General features: G+C 36.7%; 1 protein-coding gene across 1 annotated transcript in view; it reads right to left on the bottom strand.

Moving 5' to 3' along the window:
• CNTLN (centlein) overlaps positions 1–21,065 on the bottom strand; it is a 205,359-nt gene that overhangs the window by 117,962 nt on the left and 66,332 nt on the right. The window contains exons 7-8 of the mRNA XM_074812180.1: positions 17,726–17,888; positions 5,126–5,317 (exon numbers count right to left, since the gene is read on the bottom strand). Coding sequence (XP_074668281.1) covers positions 5,126–5,317; positions 17,726–17,888 — 355 coding nt within the window. The remainder of the gene's footprint in view (positions 1–5,125; positions 5,318–17,725; positions 17,889–21,065) is intronic.

Below are 21,065 nucleotides of genomic sequence, written 5' to 3'. Positions count from 1 at the left end.
TATTTAAACATGGAGCAAATTTAACTTTACAGGCTACAATCTATACCTGTCTTTATTATAAGGGTAATAACCTCCAAATAAAAGATAGTCTGTGGCTTAAGGGAATACAAACACTTGAAAAGTGTTATTGATATTTTCCATTATTAAAGACTAATTATTTACGGAGTGAGTCATGCTGCCTAAATTGGTTGGTTTCAGTTCTATTTTACTTTCTTCAAAAGCCAAGCCTTCAGCAAACAATGTGCTGCAGTATTATATAGTTATAAATGTTCACCATGGTTTCATGTCATCTTGTCCTATACAAATACCTTTTTACTACCATATTTGTTAGTTGGTTACAAAATTATAGTTTGAGACCTTTGTGATCAACTTCAATGTTTTTTAATAAATTGAGTATTTCTAAAAACTGGAAGATACTTGTGGCAAGCTTTGACCCATATGGGGTGCAAGACCAAGAAACTTTTGATACAAATAAATTAAATGGCTAAGTTTTCTAACAGTAAAGCCTAAATCAGTGTGATATAAAAGCATTTTGTAGGAATTAGTTTCAGTAACTGAAATGATCCCAATCTAGAAAACAAAATTTACAGCACCACACACTGAACACAGTATTTGCCTCTTGTTATACTGTATCATTAACAAGAAATAGGTAATTATGCCTCAAAACTGGACTTTAAATATTCATATTGCAATACTAAGTATACTGGACAAAATCTAGAATTACTAAAATAAATGAGAGTTAACCTCTCCAACTAACTTTTTACCATTTATATTTCAATCAAAATCAGTATTTTAAAGACTAATAAGCTGAAATCACTGAAATACTGATGTTAGAAAAGCAGTAAATCACATTCTGATAAGGATTTATCATGGCAACAATGGATGCAGTTTTTCTGGAAACATTTTATTTATGTATTTCTCACATAAATCTTTCTAAACTCAAATTTTTATTTTAGTCACAAATCAGCATTTTTCTTCTCATAAGCTTAAGTTACATCTGTGTGTAATTTCTACTTCCATTGTTCTACTGATATTTTCTATGCTGACTACTTTTAAAAACCTCAGAATGAGAAATTAAGATACTACTATAAAAGTGCAAGTGAATTCTGTATTAGGTAGAATGCACCTGTCAGATGCTACAGTTAGAAATAAAAACATTTAAGTGTCTGTTAATTACTGTTCTTTGATCAAGTAACATCTCTTAATACTGTCTTTGATGTCTGCACACATATGAAAAGTAGAAGTCAAGACAGAAATGACTGCTTCGGTTCAGTAAACATATTTAAATATTTACTATTCACATGGGTAATAGTTATGGTATACTAACCGTATGACTAAATGTATGGTATACATCTCAGAGCTAAAAATGAACACCAATAATGAAACAGAAACAAAACAACAATTACATGAGATGAAATTAATCAAATCCCACAGGCTTATGTTCTAAAAACTATTTAGAATGTTTTCTGTTCTTCTTACTGTGTACCATGAGCATAGATCTAACAAAAAAGATTTCCAAATTCAAAGATGCCTAATCTCTCTGAGCAGATGTGTGAGCTGCTCAACGCACACATACTAAGATGTAAATAGAAATTTACTGTAAAGCAGATTCAAATTCTTCATCACACACATTAGTCAAAATCAACCAAAAGTTTGCCCTCACCAACACAAGTGCCACACTAACTAGAACGATACTCCAACATTTAAAAAAAGGCATATTTTACCCTTAATGAAAGAAAACTGAAGTATTCTTGCTAATAAAACCCATAATATAAAACTTATTTTGCCTGACTACAATGTAATTTCAACAGCAAGAAAAGTTCAAATCCAGGAAAAAGTATGTGCTAACATATGTAACACTGATGTATGATCTTCCTGGCTAGTTCAAGTCTGAAGAAGATATATTAGTGCTGTCAACAGACTGTTAGAATGTCCCACAGGATGAACTTTCAGCAAGGCACGAATCTGAACATACTCAAGAAATCAGTAGTTTACAGCAGAAATATAACTGTCATTTAAACCAACCTCTTTTTTTTCGAAGGATTGTTTTAAAAAATGGTAACAGAAAAACTAGTAGATACCTACATTGCTTTGGTGTCCTGTTAATTAAGCCTCTATTCCAAATCCATCCTGTTCTACTGATGATGCAGTCAAGACACAGCAGAAAGAGTTAGGTAGGAGGTTCTCTTACTCACCTTTAACTTCAGAACTTCACAACCAACCAGGATTCTGGTTATCTAACAGGTCACAGAAGTTATGATAGATAATCACTTTTACCCCCTGAAGAAACTCAGCTGTGTAATGACACAATAATCATTACCTTTCTAACATGCAAGATAGTAAAGTTGGCAATGGGAAATTTGGCTGTCATCGAAACATAGCCAACAATGAGCATTATGATACCTAATGGTCTGGTTGAAAGGACAGAATAAAGACTGCATCTCAACAAAATTTGAGATATTTGGTGTAGCAGAATGGAAGAATGTTAGTCAAGAGAAAATATTAAGCATGTTAAGCACATAAGCAAACACTGCTTAACATCTCTGTTCTACAAACCTAGTGAGTATGGACACTACCTATACACATTTTCTTCCCTACCAGGCTGCTTCAGTAACACTAATCATTTGTCCCATCACCTGGTTTAAGATTAATTTACTGAAAAATGAAGGTTCATACACTGCATTTAGCTTAAATATTATACTAATTATCGTAAGTTGTCTGCTTTTGCTTCCTACCATTTCTTTTCTACTAGCACTGGTAAATATCTGACTGAACTTGTGACAGATCATATAAATGTTCAACTGATACATTTCTGCAGAAGGTTGGACCAAACCCTACATTCACTAACAAAACAGCAATTCTCTGAATAATCATGACAAGTATATTCCTTGAAATACACGGGGAACTGGGAAAGTGCCAGAAAGTCTAAAAGGCTGAGTCAGGATCAAAATGGAAACACAGAAGAAAGCCAACAGAAGACCATAGTAAAATAATTATTTGCACCCATGTTGACCATTAAGTAACTTAGGCCTGTTTCACATTTGGATCCTAATTGACATGGAGCATACTGGTTAATGTACTTCAAGTTCAGATGCCACTAAAAGGAGACATAGAATAAATCAACAAAAGAGATACTAACAGTTTACCCACACTGGATGTGATTCATTTAAAACATCCAAAGGAAAGAAAGTTGAATCACCAACTGTAGATTGTTACTAGCTTCTACAATAGTCTTACTTTTAACCTCAGAAATTTCCTGAAGTTCTTTTAAGAAAATTATTTGTGTCAAATTGTCTACTTGAATTTGAAATAGATTTCAGCAAAGCTCCACACTAGGAGCTCTTAAAGAAACCCAACTACTGTATTTTAAGGGGAGAAAAAAATTTTACAGTTAAAAGAATTGCTTTAATTATGAGAAATAAGTAATAGCAATAAATTAATAGCTTAGTTTACTCAGTGGGAAGGTCACCTGTGGTGTCCCACATGTTCAAAAAATATAGAAAGGTAAGAAGCTACTGTAGTAACAAAATTTTCTAATAATACTATGCTATTCATGATAATAAAGGCAAAAGCCAATGCCAAATATTTACACCATATCCACATGGGATACACTGTGACTATATAATAAACTGTCACACAATATCTAGGTTAGACAATATAGGTGTCATAGTTAGTTACTATTCTAACATCACTTCACAAAGACAACTAAGGCCTTCTTAACCTCAGTAAATATAATCCAGAGATATAATAAAAGCTTTTATGATAAAATTTAATACCCTGACAAAATAAACTGCAAAAAACTCTTCAGAGCAACACAAGATGATGAAAGCAGAATGATATATTCAGAAATACAGTCTGAGCATTCAAAAACCATGATCCAAAGCTGTGTTTAGAGCAGAAACAGCTTGAGACTAATTTTATCTTTATAAAGTTCAAAAAATCCACCAAAACCTTCTTAAGGAAAAAAACCTAATTATTTCTAAGATTCAGAAAAAGGTCGAGAATGTATAAAGAGGTAAACGCTCCACAAGAAAGACTTAAAATAATCTGGTTTATCATTTGTGAAACAAAATTATCAAATCATTAGATTAATGGGAACTTTAAAAATCATACAAAATACAGGTTAAGTAAACACTTAAGCAATGCTGTGGATAAAGTTAGAACATTAACTCTGGAATGACCTTCAGGAACACATCAAGGAGATATTGCATTCTGTGATTTTTCTTTTTTACATCAGATTACTACTTATACAAACTTTGAGGAATTAAACACTATGGGTTTTTTAATATTCAGGCTCCTTTGGGCTCATGAATATAATCCTTGATTACAGATCTACCTTACCTACCCATGCTAAGTGAAGTTTTCCCTTTAACAGGCATTATCACCTTCACTATTTCCCCTTCTCTGCTTAATTAAGGGAAAGAATGCTAGTAAAATTGAAATGCGTAAGTATATCTCATTGACAAATCTATGGAAGAAACTAAGCAGCAGAGTTCACAAAACCATTGTGAGTAGATCATTTCAAAGCCTTTCAAACTCACTTTAAGTCATAAATTGGCCTTTGGAAAATGTCAGGGATATACGTGTAAGATCTGGCACACTGGTAAAGTTGGGAGGTCCTGTTAGTGAGAGTGACAGATTTATTGCAATAGTTCCAGTGGCACATTCAAATCTCAGAAGTTTTTAGAGAAATGTTTCTCCCCACCATAATACTTTCTTTAGATCTATGATCTAAAGTTTAGTTGCATGGTCCGGAACAATTAAACAAATCAGGAACAATACATTTCATTTTCACAGAGGAAATGCAGAAACTTCACAATTTTTTCTAGGATTTTGTTTCCAGGATCAAAATAATTTTTGTTTTATTTTTATTTTTAGTGCCGTTGTTAGAGAATATCAATAGGAGTCTTTTTGAATACTGACACTGTTACTTAGTCTCCCAGGACTGATTTAAGTGTGAAGTACCTTCTATCAGCAACAGTAGAAACAGTTACACTGCTGCAGCAGCATAGTTGCACAGTTTTTCTTTAAAAAAACCCCTGGAATTTCCTTTAAAACTGTCTGGTAGAGAAGCTTAATTTAAAACAAGAAGAATCAACTTTTATTATTCTAGAAGTGAACTCACCTGTACTTCACATTTTGGAAAACTCTGATTTACTGCATTTAAAGCATCATGAGCCTGCTGAAGTTGCTCTTGTAACTGACGAATCTTTTGATTTTTTCCAAGTAACTGATCCTGAAGAGAGGCACAACTTCTCTGCAGTTGAATTTCACTTGTTTTAACAGTTTCAAAACATGAAGTCAATTCATTATAAAGCTATGACAGGGGAGAAGAGAAATAGCAGGGTTAAAAATAACTTCAATGCAGATAGCCATACAGATACAAAGGGAGAGAAAGAATAATGTAACTTATCTACAAAGATCAGCCTCTCTTTTTTACATTTTGACAATTATTTCGCACTTCTTGTCCTCCTGCCTCCTGTCACACTCTGTACATTTGACAATAGTGATTGTAACAATCACTGGAACTTTGAAGTCTGAAAGAAGTTTTTCCAGAAAAACACAATTTACATTAGAGTATTATCAGTTTCAGTTGCTTCTTTATGGCATTTATAAATAGAAATAGACACCTAAAAATCAGAATTTGTTTTACTACTTGAACAATTCATATAAAATACAGAAAATGAAAAAGAAAAAAAATCCCTCATTGAGAATAGGCAAAGAAGCGAAACATCTGCCCTGGGAATGGAATTAAAAGAGCAAGAATACCACATACCATCCTTGTCTTTTACAGAGGAGTTTGATCTTTTAAAACCAACATTTTTAATAAAGCTTGGATAGCAATACAGTGAATCCAATAATGCCTACTGCATTTTCTATGAAATGTAAAATGGTTCTTTAAATATTCTGTGGGAATTTTTTTGACATTAACTATGAAACCCAGAAATTACATTAGAAGTACTTATCCCCGGCTGTTACTCAACTGTTCTTGCTGAAACCAGAATATTGTACATATTCTGCAGTCATTTTAGAAGAGATTCCATACACACAAAGAACTTCTAAAACTACATCTAAATAATAACTAGCAGCACATGCCATGTAACCGACAAAAAGAACTTATTCTGCAAGAATAGGATAACTTAACAACCACGCCATCCCTCCATTTTTAACCTTCTTTTTCAATATAAAATTCTAAAAATTGTTTAAAACACAATCAGCTTACTAAAAAAATATAAAAACCAGTTTGAAAAATAAATCTGTAGTTACATAAACAGTATATATCCTGAAGGAAAGAGAAGACTCTACAGCTTTACTACCTAAGCATACATTCCTCTCTCTCCATCTCAGTCCCTCATTCCTTTGATTGTCCTTTTCTCTCAAAATAAACAATATTCCCTCTGACTATTCAATCTACCATAAAATAGTCTATAGAAGGCACATATATATTTCTGCAGCTGACAGTTTTCTTTGGAAAATCCATTACTGCCATTCCATCCAAAGTATGAAAATCAGAATTTCCAAATCTGTCAATAATGTTTATAATTACAAGGAACTGACACAAGTCATTTTACTTGTAAAAATATTATTTTACTCTTCATTTTATTCTTTGTCTTGTCAGCTTTACTTAAATGATACACTTCTTTCTCCCTTTGTCTGCTTACATCACTTAGAAGTTAAAACCTTTGAAAAACAAACACAACTCTTAGATTTGGAAACTGTCTACCTAACACTTTGTGAGAAATTTGGAAAAAATAATCTCCCTTCCTTTTCTTTCTTCTATAATTTTCTGCTCCCATGTGCTCTCAAAATCTACTTAGGACAAAGTATATTACTTCTTGCCTATTTCCAAAGCAGATCAGACATCATGTCTCCCAGGCAAAACTGATTCAAAGTCCAGATAGATATTTCTAATGACTCCAAATCTTAAAAATTAAACTTTTGCATGGAAATTTCTTTGCCTACTGAATCTTTCTTAAACTCTAAGAAAGTTTACAGATCTCTAGAAATGCAAGTTCAAGATTAGCCAATTTCTTATGGAAATCAGTAAGTACCTCACAGGAAAATAAGCAGTCCATTTATCAAAAACATGCATTTTTAGATAATGTCCTTCCAAACAAATAGAACAACAAGACACAGTTACTTCCAGGTATAACTACATAAGCTCATTAGCTAGATCATACTGGTATGACAATTTGCTGGTTTTATGACTAGCAGCACTTAAGTGGTTGTAATTATAGTATCTGAAAGGTAACATCCTAGTAAGATGAATGGAGAACATCAAAAATATGATGCTTTTTTGTAGCTGGCAGCCACATCCCCTAATGTAGCTAATGGGTATTTTTGGTAGTCAGCATTTGTCAGGACAAGACAAATAGCATGTCTTTTTACTTGCATAAACTTTTCCAACCTTTCCTGCTTTGAAAACAGCAATAACAAAACACATCTATTTCAAGTATAAAACTAGCTAAAAGCTATATGCATAAAACCACATTCGCACCATTCATCTTTTTACACTGAGGCTTACATAATTTTTTGAACAACACCAAGGTCCTAGTTTATAGGACTCAGATTTATTTTTTTTTAAGGTATTTAACATCATGAAATTTCAAAATTAAAATTAACTGTCTGAAAAGAGTTTTATCTACTGTCCACAGATAACTAGAACACCTTCCAAACTTCCACTTGGCTCCCTATCATTTCTTTTATGGCCATGCATAGCAACCAATTTTGTGGATTAAACACATGCTTAATATTTATACTGGATTATTTTGGGATTTCCTGCTCATTTCTGACCCTGTTTTAAAAGATGCACCACATTTAATCACACTGCAGTAAGCACATTCCAGAACACACAGAATTCCACAACACAGTGAAAGAGGTCTACCATTAATAAAGATACACAAAGTCAGGTGACATAAAATGGAGATCAGAGGACTAGAGATGGAACATTGTGTAGAAAATCCAGAAGAAAAACAAAAATATTGTCAATTATTTATCTCAGAACTAGCAAGCTTCACAGAAAAGAGGAGTGAAATCTTGACTGTACATAAGTACATAAATACCTTACATGAATGTCAAAAAGACATGAGATTTAACCAGGAAATTTTTTAATCCCCAAGAAGAGATATAAAAAAATATTTATGTTTAAAAGATAGAAAGAAAAAGGAAAATATTTTATATCATTCTTTATACATTTTATGAAATTTGGTAGTCGGACAAAAAAAAGGCAACAGCCAGTGACACGAGACTGTGTTCTGCAAAAACTGTTGCACTGACTGTATTTTGAGAATCTCTTTCTAATGCCTTAAAGCTCTCCTTTCTCTGACAGGCAACATAGATTGTCACAGGTGAAGGTACTTAAAAACTAAAAATGATTAAAAGTATCTGAAATCAGTACCCTGTAATAAATTCAGTCTACATGACAGAAGAGCATTATTTATCAGTCAAGAAGGAAGAGTAACGTAGCTGAATTACAAAAAATAAAGTATCCCATATTTCTCAGCTACACTATTTCCTATATTGATTTAACTGATTTTACCAGAAAACACTTTTTGCTAGATCTCTGAGGACTTAAACCAGAAAACTTCATTAGAACAATAGTTGTGCTTAATGTCATCAATTAATCTAAAAATGCCAGACCAAAGCTAGGACTTCCAGGAGAACCAAAAGATGTGCCTCCAATGCCTGCTCACATGTGATAGAAAATATTTAACAGCCTGATAATGGTGGGGTGAGGTAAAGTACCGACATATATTAAATATGTGTAATGGCAAAACTAAGCTAGGTCTGACCAAGGAAAGCTGAAGAATTCCATCAAAATCTAGTAAAATTAAATAAATAATCCATGTTATCGACTGTATTGTATATTAGCCAGAATCAGAGCGCACCTGGAAAAAAACTGCAGCGTGAAACAGTTGACACAAATGACCAACACTAACATTATACAAGTGTGTAAGATTTATTTTAAACTAGATTTGGACTGCTCTTGTGTACTGAAAGCCAATTAACAGCTGGGACACATTTTCCAGTTCCAAAATAGTTTCCAGTTCCATAATCCAAAAGACATTTAGTTAATGCTCTCATAGACTTTTCTGTATCAACTAGGTCACAGGAAGTGGGGACATCTGGGAGATTTCCTTCAAAAGGATACTCCTGTGAGGAACTAACACTAAGGTAGATTCATCCAACAGATCCATGCAACAGTAGCCAATTATATACACTGGGTGTAAAACAAATATTCTCCTACATTAAATCTTTTATCTAAATGCTCATACCCTAAAAAACAGTGTATTACAGAGACCTGAGTAAATGAACCTGAACATACAGTAATATTGAATATATAGTAACGATACAGTAACGATAAGTAACAAGCTTAAGGGAAACGTGCCAAAGCTTGAAGGATGGTGGACTGGTGAGGGCTCTCCCTCTGCCACTTCATTTGAGAGAAGAGAAAGATGTTCAGGAACAGCGGAAACACCTGAGAAGGGTCTGGTAAGGAATGGGGCCCATGCTCACAAGAGGGTGTTGGATTCATTGGCTCATCTCAAGTGCATCTACACCAATGCACGCAGTATGAGCAACAAACAGGGGGAGCTTGAAGTCATGATGCAACACAAGAACTATGACATAGTAGCTATCACAGAAACGTGGTGGGATGCCTCACACGACTGGAGTGCTGCAATTCATGGCTACAAGCTCTTCAGGAGGGATAGGCAGGGAAGGAGAGGTGGTGGAGTGGCCCTATATGTAAGAGAATGCTATGACAGCTCAGAAATCAAGTATAGTGATAACGGGGTCGAGAGTGTTTGGATTAGGTTAAGGGCCAATAAAGCAGATCTTGCTGTGGGAGTCTGCTATAGACCCCCCAACCAAAGCAGTGAGGTGGATGAATCTTTCTATAAACAGTTGGGAGAAATCTTGCGGTCACTTGCCATTGTTCTTGTGGGGGACTTTAACCTCCCAGGTATCTGCTGGGATCACTTCACAGCCGAGAAGGAACAATCCAGGAGGTTCCTGGAATGTGTGGAGGATAACTTCCTCACACAGCTGGTGAGTGAGCCAACCAGGGAAGGTGCCCTCCTGGACCTGCTTCTTGTGAACAGGGAAGAGCTTGTGGGGGAGGTAAAGGTTGGAGGCTGTCTAGGGTGCAGTGATCATGAGACGATCAAATTTTTGATCCTTCAAGAAACAAAGAGAGGGGTTAGTAAAACCGCCACGTTGGACTTCCGGAGGGCTAACTTCGACCTGTTCAAGATACTGATTAACAAAATCCCTTGAGAGGCTGCCCTGAAGGATATGGGAGTCCAGGAAGGCTGGACATCCTTCAAGAGCAAAGTCATAAAGGCACAGGAGCAGGCTGTTCCCATCTGCCGAAAAACAAGCAGGAGGGGAAGGAGACCGGCCTGGCTAAACAGGGACCTTTGGCTGGATCTCAAGAACAAAAGGTGAATCTATCGCCTTTGGAAGAGGGGCCAGGTCTCTCATGAAGACTATAAAGATGTAGTGAAGTTACGCAGGGAGAACATTAGGAGAGCCAAAGCGCAGCTAGAGCTCAACTTGGCTGCAGCTGTTAAGGATAACAAAAAATCTTTCTATAAATTCGTCAACAGCAAGAGGAGGATTAGAGAAAGTCTCCCTCCCCTACTGGATGCAGAGGGAAACATGGTAACTAAGGATGAGGAAAAGGCTGAGGTGCTCAACGCCTACTTTGCCTCAGTCTTTAGCAGTGGAACTGGCTGTTCCCTGGACACCCAGACTCATGAACTGGGAGATGGGGAGGGGAAGCAGACTGATGTCACCACAGTTGAAGAGGAGATGGTCAGAGATCTGCTACACCACTTGGATGCACACAAGTCTGTGGGACCGGATGGGTTACACCCAAGGGTGCTGAGGGAGTTGGCAGATGTGCTCGCCAAGCCGCTCTCTATGATTTACCTGAAGTCATGGCTAACCGGGGAGGTCCCATTGGACTGGAGGGTGGCAAATGTGACACCCATCTACAAGAAAGGCAGGAAGGAGGATCCAGGTAACTATAGACCTGTCAGTCTGACTTCGGTGCCAGGGAAGGTCATGGAGCAGATCATGTCAAGTGCCATTAAAAGTCATATAATGGACAACCAGGGAATCAGGCCTAGTCAGTATGGGCTTATGAAAGGCAGGTCCTGCCTGACAAACCTGATCTCCTTCTAAGACAGGGCAACCTGCTTATTGGATGAGGGAAAGGCTGTGGATGTTGTCTACCTTGACTTTAGTAAGGCCTTTCACACCATTTCCCACAGCATTCTCCTGGTGAAACTGGCTGCTCGAGGCTTGGATGGGCACACACTTCGCTGGGTAAAACACTGGCTGGATGGCCAGGCCCAAAGAGTGGTGGTAAACGGAGTTAAATCAGTTGGCGGCCGGTCACGAGTGGTGTCCCCCAGGGCTCGGTTTTGGGGCCACTCCTGTTTAATATCTTTATTGATGATCTAGACGAGGGGATCGAGTGCACCCTCAGTAAGTTTGCAGATGACACCAAGTTGGGTGGGAGTGTTGATCTGCTCGAGGGTAGGGAGGCTCTGCAGAGAGACCTGGACAGGCTGGAGCGATGGGCTAAGGCCAACTGGAGGAGTTTCACTAAGGCCAAATGCCGAGTACTGCACTTGGGCCACAACAACCCCCAGCTGCGCTACAGGCTTGGGGAGGAGTGGCTGGAGAGCTGCCAGTCAGAGAGGGACCTGGGGGTGTTGATTGACAGCCAGCTGAACATGAACCAGCAGTGTGCCCAGGTGGCCAAGAAGGCCAATGGCATCCTGGCTTGCATCAGAAATAGCGTGGCCAGCAGGGACAGGGAAGTGATCTTGCCCCTGTACTCGGCACTGGTGAGGCTGCACCTCGATTCCTGTGTTCAGTTTTGGGCCCCTCACTACAAAAAGGACATTGAATGACTCAAGCGTGTCCAGAGAAGGGCAACAAAGCTGGTGAAGGGTCTGGAGCACATGTCGTACGAGGAGCGGCTGAGGGAACTGGGGTTGTTTAGTCTGGAGAAGAGGAGGCTGAGGGGAGACCTCATCGCCCTCTACAACTACCTGAAAGGAGGTTGCAGAGAGCTGGGGATGAGCCTCTTTAACCAAGTAACAAGTGATAGGACAAGAGGGAATGGCCTCAAATTGCGCCAGGGAAGGTTTAGCCTGGATATTAGGAAGCATTTCTTTACAGAACGGGTGGTTAGGCGTTGGAATGGGCTGCCCAGGGAGGTGGTGGAGTCCCCATCCCTGGAGGTGTTTAAGAGTAAAGTTGACTTAGCGCTTAGAGATATGCTGTAGTTGGGAACTGTCAGTGTTAGGTCAATGGTTGGACTGGATGATCTTCTAGGTCTTTTCCAACCTAGACAATTCTGTGATTCTAAGATACAAATGAAAAAAGTCTAAATGAAGACACAATAAAACTATAACAAAAACTATTACAGCACATAGCATAAATTCATGTTACAGGATCATGCTGTTTATTAGAATTTGAAAGAACAAGGCCAGAAGTCAGCTGGGAAGCTCTAGGGTGAAACTGAAGAGGCACTCCAGACAGACTATATACAGCACATTCATGGCATTTAGTTTTAAAATAGAAAAGCAGAGGTAATTTTTTAAGATGAGAGACCATGAAGCATACCTATGATACAAGAGAAAAATGTCAGACACAAGTGAAAGGTTCAGAAGAAAAAACAAAAGGAAGTACAGAATGGATATAAGTAACATCAGACAACACGCAAGCAAGAGTCACTAGTATAAGCTAAAAGAGAAGGCACACCTTCCTCAACTTTATGGTACCATATAATTGAGAATACTATGGTTGTTATGGAAACTATGCAAAAAGGGTAACTTCAGCAATACACTTTCTCAAAAATAACAGAAGAGAACATAAAAGAAAAGGACATTTCTGTCTTTGATTAGTGTTGTTAATGGAAAAATTCTAACTGATGAGTCTATTTACTTCAAGGAATCCAGTACTTCCTGTCTGCTGACTGATTCCCCCCTAGCAATGTAGCCTTCCAGTATTCATCCATCTAATCAGTTCGGTGCACCAACTTGTGTTGATATGGCTATCTAATGGTGGTGTTTGTGGATTCCTTTTCTGAATATATGAAAATTTTGACACATTTCTCTCAGACTGTGTTTATCAGCAACAATTTCTCTGTGAAATGCTACCAAACCCTATTTAGATATTTTCTCTCTATATACTGTAGTGTCAAGAGAACATTCAGCAGGCTTGTGAAGAACACCAGTCCTAGTTAATGCAGAAAAATGTCAATAATCCATACAGCAAACAGTATCATTTAATATCCTCCACTGTGGGACCAATCTCATTATAGACAAAATTCAGATATATTTAAATTTTAAAATTTTAACTTAGATCAAAATTAGCACTACTCACAAACATATTTAAGTAGGCTTAGTCTTAAGATTTTTCATCCTTTGAGGTACAACTCCTCTTGCACGGTCTCACCAGTTTACGTAATTTCTTTCATCTACAGCTCTCATATTGTAAAAAAATATATCATCGTTGCCAGAAACATGAAGACAATGGTTGGCAAACATTAGTGACAGATTTAGAATTACAGATTTTTTTTTTTTAAATACTTAAACATTCTGCAGATACCAATCTACACCATTACACACAGGAACTACAGCACACTAAGACAGTACAGTGCTTTTGAAGCATGAAAATCATCAGCTGTGAATGCAGAGTTTAACATCACACTGAGAGAACTAGAGTCTACCCAAGATTTCTTCAACTTTAACCTATGGGTACATCTGATCCCAAAATCTACTTGCTAGGGTGTAACCAACTATACTGGCATTTGGTATACACAAAATAAACAGACTAACCTAATTAACACACTTCCCAACTACAGAAAACAGTATCAGAGCTTGAACTAAAGTGTGAGATAATCTTTGTTAGAGATCAGTTTCTCACAGCTTTCACATGAAATGTACTACAAAAATGATGATTCACTTATTACCGACGCGGACTTCAGCATATTTGACTGGACAGTTAGTTTCTCTCAGCTCTTGTCACGTGTGAAAGAATTCATTCCAATTTGAGGGAGAATCTGCATTGTTACTACCATTTACATATCTATATGGTTTTAAATTTTATTTTGTGAATTTCTGAATTTAATGGGACACAATTATGTGATTTTTAACTGTGCTTAAAGGTTGTTGCAGTTGCAAAAAAGCCTGAAAGTGGTAAAATTTAACCTTAGGATGGAAAGCCAGTAACTTGACATTCTGATTACAGACCTGATGGAAAGCAAACTATCTCCACACACTGACATCATGAGGAGGACTAGCAAAGGCAACTTCAAGCACAAAATTAACCACAACATCTGAAAATGTATCTGACACTACACTATTTTATCTACTTTCTGGTGTGCTTGATGCAGAATCCTGTAATGCCTCATAATTGAAAACTCTCACCATGTTTTCCAGTTATGTCAAAAATCTAACTTATTGAGGAATGCTTTTTTTCGTCACAGACATGTACTGTACTATTGTATATGTACCACAGTATTCTCTGAGAGCTGAGTTCCAGGACATGAATTATGATTTCCTATTTAAAAACAACAGTATTTCCACTTCACTAAACGGGCCTTCCACTAAGAGATTTTTAATCAGTATGATTAACAAGGAACCTAAAGGCCACATCAGATCAAGGGAAAGTACTGCATTATAAAAACAAAGGCCCTAAATTGTAAATTTCAGAAAACTGTGATAAGCTAGCTAAGGAGTTCAGAATCTCCTCTTGTCTTATTATCCCTAGTATTGATTGAAGTCTCTCCACCTTGAAATTGTCAGTGAGGACAAATCTATTGAGTCTCATTAAATCCAGCACAGGAATGAAGTCCCTGGAGCATTTAGGACCACTAAAACAGATGCTATACATTTTAGAAAAATACTCCCTATCCTTGAGAATGAGAACTACAGCTGCAGTATGAAATAGATATCAATTTGTTTCCATAAATGGTCTAACATAAAGAAGTTATTGTAGAACACAGCACCCTCAAAATTTGTACTTAAAAGGAAGTATTAATATGTCAAGTCAACACAACTTGATAAAACAGATTACAGATCTTCACATGTGTATGCTGCCCACTACAGCTAGATCTGGAAGAGAATTTGTGGTCCTCAATGGATTTACACAGAACCCAGTGCAAGTTCATGACCTTCATCTGTTTTATCAGAAATGGTTTTTCTTTTGTTCAGTCTACTGTTTCGTACTACACTAACATCAGCACAAAGAATGGTTCTTTCTAAGTGGTAGACTGTTAAGATGAACTTGGAATATGTAAGCCAACCACATTGCCTGAGCTATAGCATATAGTACCTATCTGACCACTAACAGGTCATTGATCTTGCTGTAAGGGACAATATATCATAGGATGTACACAGTGATAGGCTCAATGCCATTTGGAGCAGTAGGAAAATATTCCTTTGTGAATATGTTTATGGAATAGCTCACACATCCTTATCTAGCTGTTGCAGCCTGCATATTATTAATGCATGGAAGACAAACAGAAAACACATTTGTCTACAATAGGTTGCCTTTCTCATTCAAGGGAAAAATAGGCATTTATACTGTTTTTATGATGCTGAGTGTTCCAAAGGCCTGCTGTGACTTTAGTAGGACTGTGTATCTTGCGATTTGGAAAACACATGTTACTTTGAAGCAATTAGAGTTGGGTATTTTATACCGTTCTTTAGGTCAGAAGTACAGAACAGAATTGTCATGATAAAAGGAACTCCTTTTCCTCTCCGAAGTTCTCTCAACTCAATTTGCCAGAAATATTATTAGATCTATTCCACTCTGACTTAGGAAACATAACTTTTTTTCATACTTTAACATATTTTTATGAAAACCAAAAAGAACATCTTTGTTTCCAGGTGCATTAGATGTTTTGATATTTTACAAAAAGACAGCTTATCAGTTCTACAATAGTAATTTGTCAGAATATTTGAGTTGGCTTGTGCTGTTTTAAGAGGCAACCTCCTTCATGTTGGAAAAATACTGAAGTCAATGCCTCCAAACCAGCAAATTTTAGGGTCATCTGTGAGTTAGAAGTATTTGGCAGCTATCAAAAGACTCATCTTGTTGTTGTATGATCAGCTAAGCAGAAGTCTTAAGTCCTGCCAAGACAGACCAAGAACTGTGAACCATCTTTCTGAAGCAACCCTGAATTTTGAGTCAAGCCTAGTTTAGAAGTGGCTTGCCCCTATAGCTATATAAGTATACCCATCAATTTTGCATAATACATAAGTAACTTATCATTCAAAACTATTTCTCATAGGATAGGTTAAACTCTTTCCCAAATTGAAGTAAGTACTACTGGCAAAATTGCTATCATGCAAGGTAAAGAGACCTTTATAAAGAGTTTTGTCATGCTTTAAAATAGTCTCATGAAAACTTAGTTTTATTTTCTTTCATCTATTGTAGAGCTAGTTTGGAAGAATGCGGTCTTATAAACACCAATGAAGAGAGTTCATATTATCTTCACATGTACCAATTTTTCTAGTGCATTGGAGAATGAAAAATGAAAGAAAGAGCAACTTCTGATACCTACATGCTGTATTTAAAAAAAAATTATAGTTTACTTTGTGTTGCCCCAGATAGGTAGAACTCCCACTGACTTGTAGATGTTCTTAACAACTGTGATGGAAGTCTACCTGTAGCTTGGCTGGGCTATTGTAGTGAATGAAAGATTTTATGTCTATTGTCACTGCAGTCAGTGATGTAAGTCCTCAAGAATGTGCTGGGCACTATGTGCTATAAAATGTTAACCAAAGGCATCTTCAGAAACACAGTACTGATTCTGGCTTGACTTAGGCCTAGCTTCACCATTTCATCACAAACACGTACTCTAAGTAAGATGATAAAGGGAAACACCTATCTTTTGAAAAAGCACTGTGACAGCACACAATTTGAGAAAACAGTTCCAATATTGGTAGAAGGTGCACAAAAGCTGTATATGCAACTTCTCCTTATCTTCTTCCTTCTCAATGCTTCTAAAAAGGAAGGAAACATATCTTCTGTATTTCTTACAGACTGAAAAACACATCCATATAATCTGTTACACTCAAAATGAGAAGTTCTGAGCAGTGCATGTGACAGCTCTTCATGGTTAGCGTTTTTGCTGGCATTCATCAAAAATATGAGTCTGTTCTGTAAATGTAAATACAGTTAAAAATTTTTGAATTACCCATTTAAAAAGCTATTATGGCACAATTTTTCCAGTTAATTTTGATAGAGCAGGTTTTGGCATCTTGAACCAGTAAAATTGTGAGATTCACACAAATACATTATTTACAAGTGAAAGGAATTTCTTCTAAATTATCAAAAACAAATTGAAGAACTTAGTAATTGAAAGCTCTAGGAGAGGGAGAAGAAGAAAAACATAGATAACAAAATTACATAAAGAAATTTATATGCTTGGCAATTCACTCCTGTATTTCTTCAGAGGCAACTAAATCTCATTTTTTAAGGCTCATTAATTCAATGTAAGCAAGGAGCCATATATGCTAGGATGTAATTAGGCCAATAAACTCTGTTACTCTGCCAACCATATTTTGGTAACAATAAAGATCCAGAGATCTAAAGGATGCAACACCACACAGTGCTTTGATTACTCTGTCCATTGATATTGTACAGATGGATATTAAAACGAACCCTATGATCATAAAGCAAAATTACATACTTTTTGATATGATGATGTTTCAGCTGTGTGAGCATCTTCTTGGTCTTTCAGCACTTTTTGTGTATTGGTATTGAGAGCCTGAAGCTGCTTTATCAGCTCAGCCTGCTGTGCTGTATGTTCAATGTTTTGTCTGTAAAGATTCTGCAGCTCCTGTAACTCCTTCCTGTGCAAAACAGGCAATAAAGAGAAATTAAGAAAAAGAACAACAATGACCTCTGTTAAACAATTGTGTTCAAATAATTTCTTTGTAGATAATGAACTTCCTATTTTCATTTATTTTTCTGTCAATTGCCTTATAAACACTAGAAGTTACATATAAAATATTTATCACATACTTTTGTGAAATATCTACAAAACAGTTAAGTTTCAAAATGGAATGCCTTTCAATTTCCCTCTAATGCTCTAACTGCTCTAAAATAAATGGATTTTCACTACTGCATCAATACTTTCTAATCAATATTCAGTTAACTCTTTAGCAGTAAGCGTCAAAATGTAACATATTTAGAACACATGGACTGTAAAATAAGCTTAATTTTTTTTAACTAGAACCATCAAAAAAAGATAAAAGCTTTTCTTAACTTGCAGAATATGTGTAAAGCAAGTCTTTTTTCTGAAATGCATCTACTGCCTGGAAACATAAAGTATGTCTGCTGATAAATTACTTTTTTTCTGCAAGTACAGCATACTGCAACAACCTTAAGCAAAGTAAGTAAACTTTGGTGTGCATTATATAACATAACAATAAAAGCTCTATGAACACAATAACAGGAATTGTCTTGTAATGCAATCACAGGACAAATCTAGTATAATCAGTCTGCTTGAGAATTTTACTGTATTACTGATATATTTTATAAATTAAGGCAGAAAGGAAGATCAGTAACTCTTACTTATTACAAACAATGATTAAAAACTTGGAATATCTTCTATAACACACGTTAAACGTTCAGGTGACTCCATTAATCCTTTTTTATGTATTTTCTACTTAATTTCTTGTTTAATTCACAAGCACATTTCACACTAGTATTACATACAGGTACTGAAATATTAATTTATCACTCCAACTAATTTTCTCCTTTACTTCCTCAAAGAATTTTCTCCATGACCTCCACACATATATGATTTCTCTGTGCCTAGAATTACCATTAACAACATCAGTTATCATTACATTTTTATGATACAGCTGGAGATGTCCAGGTAAAGATTAGCATACGAAAGGTAAGGAGCAATACCAACTGTGTTGTTTTCCTGAGAAACTGCAGAACAACAAAGAAACCATTTTAAGGGAACTTTCCAAAAAACATTTCTTACACCCTGTGCCACTATTTAATATGTTGATTATTCACTAAAGATACATCTGAATAATTATATAAAAATTGAAATTACATGTACCACAATAGCACAGTTAGACAACTTCATATTGTTAAAAAAGCGCTGTTTAAAAAAAAGCCTGTTTAAAAAAAGCCTGTTAAAAGGCAAATACAGGAAAACATTTAAGGACATGCTTACTTAACAGTATTTAAGTCCTACTGTTCTCAATGAGATGTAAAGTAGCTCCTCAAAATTAACAATGGTGAGGTGCATTAAGGACTCTTTAGGCAACAAAATCAAAGTACAATTTCAGTATGTATTTCATATGTACTAACTGAATTCTGTTCATAAGCACAGCAGCAGAAATAAGGACATAGTGATATGTTAGCACTTTCCAACACACTGCACAACAGACTTCCAAACAAGCACTTGTTTCATTTGCCTGACCATGACTACACAGTAGAAAATTACACACCTTCGCACTGCAGTTAAAACACAGATTATATTAATTTTGCACAAGTTCTCCAATCAGATCTTCATTTTGTTGTGGAAGGGAAAAACACGGGGTAACGTTGAATCCTCAGATACTGTTGGAAATGTTGGTAGTAACTGTTGGCAAGACCACTCTGCTATATTGCTGCTATTTAATTTGTATGCAAACTTCACTGCAGTTATCTGTGTCTGTCACCTGAGAATGCACAATATTATGTGTTCTCTAATGGTCTGACCACAAAGTGTATTAAGGTCAATGGGATTCTTTTGCTGACTTTAAAAGGCTTTGAGTCATACCCTAAAGGGGAGGACATGGCAGGGGGAAGCTAAACCTCGCAGCTACCCAAGAACTTCAGCACAGTCAGAACACTTTAACATGTTTGCTCATGTTAAATTCAAGGATTTTTAAATATAAGGAAACTCGGTCACAGTTCCATTACACCACATTTTAAAAATCAAACTTTATTTCTTCACACACATCCTTAACTTGATTTACTTTCTTTTTTCAGTAAAAAGTTATACAAAAAACAGTTGCAATCTGAAAAATTCTTGAGACACAGGAATACACAACCCCTGTATTTAACTTGCAGTTGTACGTTACAGCTGCTTTTATACTCTTTAGTGAATGAGGAACTATTTTTACATTGTAAATCCAAACAGGAAACCTTCTTTTAGTTAATTCTTACACAAGGAGGAGGCAATTATGCTCAATCTTACCAGGAATTATTCAGCATCAATGGTGCAATACAAATAAATGCATAGAATGAAGCACTTTTGATAACGGACAGGCCAGTTTCGTGAGGGAAGCTTTATACTAGGAATGGTGGGGAGAAATGTTGACCAAGTAACAAGTAAGGGAGCTGTGGCCTGGGCTGGCAAGCAAAGGGCACATGTTGGTGTGGACAGGAAAGACCTTGTGACGATCAATACGAGGCTATGGGAGGACCACCTCAAGCATATGCACATAAATAAGGGAGTGCTGACAGGACATCAGTATGGGAGAGGCTCTCAAGAGTCTTCCTAGGAAATAAACACAACTGGGCGTCCATCTGAAGTTACTGTTTAATTGCACGCAGCATGCCCCCATGGAGAGTGACAGGAGGAATTAAGAGATCTGTTTGCAGTTACAAGGCTCATTGGGATCATGGAGACAAGGTGGGATAATTCACATGACTGAAGTGCTGCTGTGTATGGATACAGGCTCTTTAGGAAGGACACGCTGGGATGGCAAGAAGCTGCTCTTTATGTGAAAGAGTAGCATAAATGGATGGAGCTCTGCCTTAAGATGGGCCATGAGCCAGCTGAGAGTGTGTGGGTCAGGTGTGGGCAAACCAGTGCCGATGACATGGTGGCTGCCTGCTGATCCTTTCTGATCAGGAAGCAGAATGAAGCTTTTTCAGAAAACTGGAAGAAGATTCATGTTTGCAGGCCCCTGTCTTCATGGGGAACTTGAATCACTCGAGTATATGCTGGAAGGACAACACAGCAGGGCACAAGCAATCCAGGTTTCTGGAGTCCCTTGATGATAACTTCTTACCAC

This window comes from Strix aluco, chromosome Z (assembly GCF_031877795.1).
Source record: "Strix aluco isolate bStrAlu1 chromosome Z, bStrAlu1.hap1, whole genome shotgun sequence".
Taxonomy (NCBI): domain Eukaryota; kingdom Metazoa; phylum Chordata; class Aves; order Strigiformes; family Strigidae; genus Strix; species Strix aluco.
Note: the sequence above shows the minus strand (reverse complement) of the source record. Positions and strands in the feature narration are given on the sequence as shown.